This window comes from Rattus rattus, chromosome 1, assembly GCF_011064425.1.
Source record: "Rattus rattus isolate New Zealand chromosome 1, Rrattus_CSIRO_v1, whole genome shotgun sequence".
NCBI lineage: Eukaryota > Metazoa > Chordata > Mammalia > Rodentia > Muridae > Rattus > Rattus rattus.
The window spans coordinates 38,024,541-38,030,610 of NC_046154.1; the positions used below are offsets into that span (position 1 = coordinate 38,024,541).

Below are 6,070 nucleotides of genomic sequence, written 5' to 3' on the forward strand. Positions count from 1 at the left end.
ATGAGTGTCATCAGCTTCATTTTTTCGATGAAGAGACTGAGGACTGGGTAGTCAATTAACTTGGGAAGAGTGGAGAAAGTGAGCAGTGTGTTCAGAATCCACGCTCCAGTCTTCCTCCCTCTGTAGGTGCCATCTTACTGGGCTACCATGCACCAGGTGTCCCAGTGGAATGCACACAGCTGGATGGGATTCTTTTACAGGCTTGGTGATTTGCATGATTCCAAGGCAGAACCAAAGTTGGGTTTCAGAGTTCATCCTGCTCGGCTTCTCCAGTGACCCCATGACCAACAGCATCCTCTTCCTTGTCTTCCTTCTCATCTACCTGAGCTCAGTCCTGGGCAACGGGCTCATCATCATGCTGGTCTGCCTGGACACACAGCTGCACACTCCCATGTACTTCTTCCTCTGTACCCTCTCCCTGTTGGATATGAGCTATGTCACCACCACAGTGCCCCAGATGTTGGTGCATCTTCTTGCTCACTCTCAGACCATCTCCTTCGCTGGATGCTGGCTGCAGATGTATGTGTTTGGGGCCCTGGGTGTAACTGAGTGCACCTTCTTTGTTGTCATGGCTTATGACCGGTATGTGGCCATTTGCTATCCACTGCGCTATACCATCATCCTCAATGGGGGCCTGTGCATACGGTTGGCAGCAGGGTCGTGGATCTGTGGTTTCCTTTCCCCTTTGGTGCATACTTTCTTCACCATGAGTCTGCCATATTGTGGGCCCAACAGAGTCAACCACTACTTCTGTGAAAGTCCTTCAGTGCGGAGCCTGGCTTGCATGGATACCCACCTCATTGAGATGGTGGACCTGGTCCTGAGTGTTTCTATGATTATCACTCCAATCTCCCTCATTGTGGCCTCCTACATTCGCATTGCCATGGCAATTCTGAAGATCAACTCCACCCAGGGCCGCTGCAAGGCTTTCTCTACCTGTGCCTCCCACCTGACTGTGGTTACCCTCTTCTATGCTCCAGCCTCTTATGTCTACATGAGGCCCAGCTCCAGCTACTCCCCTGAGCGAGACAAGCAGATCTCACTCTTTTACAATGCCTTCACAGCCTTGCTCAACCCTGTGGTCTACAGTCTGAGAAACAAGGACATCAAGAGAGCATTTCTCAAGATGATAGGACGTGTTAGGGTGGACTTGTGAAGCAGGATGGTAAAGCCTTAGATAAACATTGCATAAAATGTTCAGTGTTTAAGGCATAGTGTCTTTGTTGTATGTGAGCAACATTGTGCATGTGACTTGAATTGGGGACATTTATGAAACTGAGAGGGCTGTCTTGATGAAGTATAGTTTTACAGAAAACACCACCATATCTTAGGGGCTATAAGTGGAGAGACTCACTCGTTCCTCACATTTGCTCAAAATTTGTTGGGAATTCATTCATGTAGTCAGTCTCAGTTCTGTCCTGAAAGAGCCATCCGGTATACAATACACTCAAGAACAGAAGGAATGGAATATTGGATAAAACCTATAACATCTCACTTCTCAATAGCGATCAGCCTCCCTTGGCAGACATTCTTTGGCCAGTGAAAGCATCAAAATCCAGCCTGACAGCAAGAGGTTGGGAAATATTTTACTTCCACAGAGAAGCAATGTAAGTCATGTGACAGTGGTCTGGTGTTTATAGTTCCAGTATAGAGAAATGAATAATTACTAGGAGTTATGTAGCGGGCTGTATTTTCCTGGAAGCCCACTGCATACATGTAAGTCAGCAGGAGACATGTTGTTAGTGATATTGTAATAGAAACAGTAGAGGCTGATGTGCTGTAGGCTAAGTAATACAGCACAGGTTGTGATTATTAAAAGTAAAGCAGTGTGGAATGGAAGTACAGATTGAGACCAAGCTTCCTGCCTAAATTCAATGTAGTCTCTGGTTAAACATAATGAAGTCCACATTGTGTGGTCAAGTGGAAGCTGAGGGAGCTGGATTTCCTTGCAGAAGTCCCAGCTCTTGCTGCAAGTGGCATGAAGCATCTGAGGACACGTCTCCTCTGTGACAGCTGACGCTGGTCCTTTCCTACACTGAGGTGGTGGTGTCCTTTACCTATCAGCTCCAGAGTAGCTCTTGTCTGGCCAATAAGAATTCCTCTGTGCTTCAGGGCCTGAACTATTCTTTCACTAATGATGTCTGCCTCCTGATTTTCTTCTTTAACCATGGTTGTGGGGTGTGCCCTGAATATAATCCATTGATAGGATTTATTATTTAGTGTGGGTTCATGTTAAGAGAAGGCCTTATAAACCCCACGCCAGCTCGGACTTTTCAATGTGTCTAGAAACAATGTTGAATTTCAGATCTTCCTGTCCCCACCTCCCATTACTGTGATTATGGGTCTATGACACAAGACCTGCTGATAGTTTGGTTCTGGGAGAGTCCATTGTATCATAAAGCTCTCCCCTCGGTAAAATCCAACTCAGCCACTTTTATCTCTGTATTTTCAACATATTCAAGACATTATTACCTGATGCCAGGTCCTAAAATACTCTTGTATATGTTAAAATTTCATTTACATTTTGATCCTTTTTATGGTAATTTTGTTCACAGTTTGTGGCCAGGGTCCAATTTCATTCTTTTGTGTGTGGATGTCCATTGTCTCATCATTGTCTGTTGAAAACAGTGCCTGTGTCATTGAGTCATCTTTATATCCTTGACCATTATTGATTGATGTACATTTTACTGCTTCTGTTGAGTTCACTAAGATAAAGCCATCTTTCCTGACTCCATTTTGTGTTTGACTAGACAGTTCTCTACCTCCCTTCCCAGAAAGGCTACATCTGCCTTGTCAAGATAGTCGAGATTTTTCATGACCTTAACTATAGTCCAGATGTATTAACCAAAATAACTGTCAAGTTATGTGTAAAATGACAACTATGTCCTCCCAGGAATGAACAATTCTAGGTCCCTCTGACTATCGTTTAACTGTTATATTTTATTCGTTTTCGCTTTGAAATCTGTATCCCTGAACTTGGCACCAAGAGGTTCTTCAGAGGATTGAGTCAACTCCTGGTCTGGCTATCAATAAAAAGGACTTAAATTTCTTTTTTTAATTGGATTTTTAAAATTTACATTTCAAGCATTATCCCCTTTCCTGTTTCCCATCCATAAACCCCATATCCCATATCTGCTTCCCCTTCTTCTATGAGGGTGTTCCCCAATGCATCAATCCTCCCCTTCCTGCCACCCCACCCTGCCATTACACTACACTGGGGACCAAAGACTTGTCCTGCCATTGGTGCCCAACAAGGCCATCCTGTGGTACATATGCAGCTGGAGCCATCAGTCTGTCCAAGTGTAGTCTTTGGGTAGTGGCTAAGTCCCTGGGAGCTCTGGTTGTTGGTAGTGTTGTTCTTATGGGGTTGCAAGCTCCTTCAGTCCTTTCTTTAATTCCTTCAACAGGGATCCTGTTCTCAGTTCAATGGTTTGCTGCTAACATTCGCCTCTGTATTCGTCACACTCTGACTGAACCCCTCAGGAGACAGCTACATTAGGCTTCTGTCAGCATGCACTTCTTGGCTTCATCAATATTTTCTAGTTTTGGTGGCAGGGCTGGATTCCCAGGTGGGGCAGGCTCTGAATATCCATTCCCTCAGACTCTGCTCCAAAGTTTGTCTCCATATCCCCATTCTATGAATATTTTTGTTCTCCTTTCTAAGAAGGACTGAAGCATCCGCATTTTGGTCATCCTTCTTCTTGAGGTTCATGTGGTCTGTGGATTGTATCTTGGGGAATTCGATCTTTTGGGCTAATATCCACTTATCAGTGAGTGCATACCATGCGTCTTTTTCTGTGATTGGGTTACCTCACTCAGGATGGTAATTTCTAGTTCCACCCATTTGCCTCTGAATTTCATGATGTCATTGTTTTTGATAGCTGAGTAGTATTCCATTGTGTAGATGTACCACATTTTCTGTATCCATTCCTCTGTTGAAGGGCATCTGGGTTCTTTCCAGCTTCTGGCTATTATAAATAAGGCTGCTATGAACATAGTGGAGCATGTGTCCTTGTTATATGTTGGAGCATCTTTTGGGTATATGCCCAGGAGAGGCATAGCTGGGTCCTCAGGTAGTGCAATGTCCAATTCTCTGAGGAACCTCCAGACTGATTTCCAGAATGGTTGTACCAGTTTGCAATCCCACCGACAATGGAGGAGTGTTCCTCTTTCTCCACATCTTCACCAGCATCTGCTGTCACCTGAGTTTTTGATCTTAGCCATTCTGACTGGTGTGAGGTGGAATCTCAGGTTGTTTTGATTTATATTTCCCTGTTGACTAAAGATGTTGAACATTTCTTAAGCACTTCTCAGACATTCAGTATTCCTCAGCTGAGAATTCTTTGTTTAGCTCTGTACCCCATTTTTTAATAGAGTTATTTGGCTCTCTGGAGTCTAACTTCTTGAGTTCTTTAAATATATTGGATATTAACCCTCTGTAAGATGTTGGATTGGTAAAGATCTTTCCCCAAATCTGCTGGTTTCCATTTTGTCCTAATTACAGTGTCTTTTGCCTTACAGAAGCTTTGCAGTTTTATGAGATCCCGTTTGTCAATTCTTGATCTTAGCGCATAAGCCATTGGTATTTTGTTCAGGAAATTTTCCCCAATGCCCATGTGTTCGAGGCTCTTCCCCACTTTTTCTTCTATTAGTTCGATTGTATCTGGTTTGATGTGGAGATCCTTGATCCACTTGGTCTCAAGCTTTGTACAGGGCAATAAGAATGGGTCAATTTGCATTCTTCTACAAGCTTACCTACAGTTGAACCAGCACTATTTATTTTAAATGCTATCTTTTCCCCAATGGATGGTTTTAGCTCCTTTGTCAAAGTTCAAGTGACCACAGGTGTATGGGTTCATTTCTGGGTCTTCAAGTCTATTCTGTTCATCTACCTGTCTGTCTCTGTACCAATACCATGCAGTTTTTATCACTATTGCTCTGTAATACAGCTTGACTTCAGGGATGGTGATTCCCCCAGAATTTTTTTATTGTTGAGGATCGTTTTGGCTATCCAGGGTTCTTGTTATTCCAAATGAATTTGTACATTGCTCTTTTAACTCTATAAAGAATTGAGTTGGAATTTTGATGGGGATTGCATTGAATCTGTAGATCGCTTTTTGCAAAATGGCCATTTTTATTATATTAATCCTGCCAATCTATGACCATAGGAGATCTTTCCATCTTCTGAGATCTTCTGCAATTTCTTTCTTCTGTGACTTAAAGTTCTTGTCATACAGATCTTTCACTTGCTTGGTTAGAGTCATACCGAGGTATTTTATGTAATTTGGGACTATTGCAAAGTGTGTCATTTCCCTAATTTCTTTCTCTCCTTGTTTATCCTTTGAGTACAAGAAGGCTATTGATTTGTTTGAGATAATTTTACATTCAGCCACTTTGTTGAAGTTGTTTATCAGGCTAAGTAATTCTCTGGTGGAACTTCTGTGGTCACTTAAGTATGCTATCATATCATCTGCAAATAGTGATATTTTTTGATTTACTCCTTTCCAATTTGTATCCCTTTGACCTCCTTTTGTTGTCTGATTGCTCTGGCTAGGTCTTCGAGTACTATATTGAATAAGTTGCGAGAGAGCGGGCAGCCTTTTCTATTCCCTGACTTTAGTGGGATTCCTTCAATTTTCTTTCCATTGGTTTGATGTTGGATACTGGTTTGCTGTATATTGCTTTTCATATGTTTATGTATGAGCCTTGAATTACTGATCTTTCCAAGATTTTTTAACATGAAGGGGTGTTGAATTTTTTAAATGCTTTCTCAGCATCTAATGAGATCATCATGTTTTTTTCCCTTTGAGTTTGTCCACAAAGTGGATTATGTTGATGGATTCCTGCATATTGAACTATGCCTACCTTCCTGGGATGAAGTCTACTTGCTCATGGTGGATGTTTATTTTGATGTGATCGTGGTTTCGGTTTGTGAGAATTTTATCAAGTAGTTTTGCATCAATATTCATAAGGGAGATTGGTGTGAAGTTCTGTTTCTTTGTTGGGTGTTTGTGTGGTTTAGGTGTAAGCATAATTGTGGCTTCATAGAAGGAACTGGGTAGTGCTCCTT

The 6,070-nt window shown here is 42.3% G+C and overlaps 1 protein-coding gene across 1 annotated transcript; it reads left to right on the plus strand.

The window, feature by feature from the left end:
* Positions 1 to 214: 214 nt before the first annotated feature.
* Positions 215 to 1,156, plus strand: LOC116910018 (olfactory receptor 2A12-like). Its single transcript, XM_032914162.1, has one exon. It carries the CDS (start codon positions 215 to 217, stop codon positions 1,154 to 1,156), a length of 942 nt encoding a protein of 313 aa, XP_032770053.1.
* The last annotated feature ends 4,914 nt before the right edge of the window (positions 1,157 to 6,070 follow it).

Coding starts and splice junctions, on each gene's coding strand:
- LOC116910018 (XM_032914162.1), top strand. CDS start 215: ATGATTCCAAGGCAGAACCAAAGTTGGGTTTCAGAGTTCATCCTGCTC.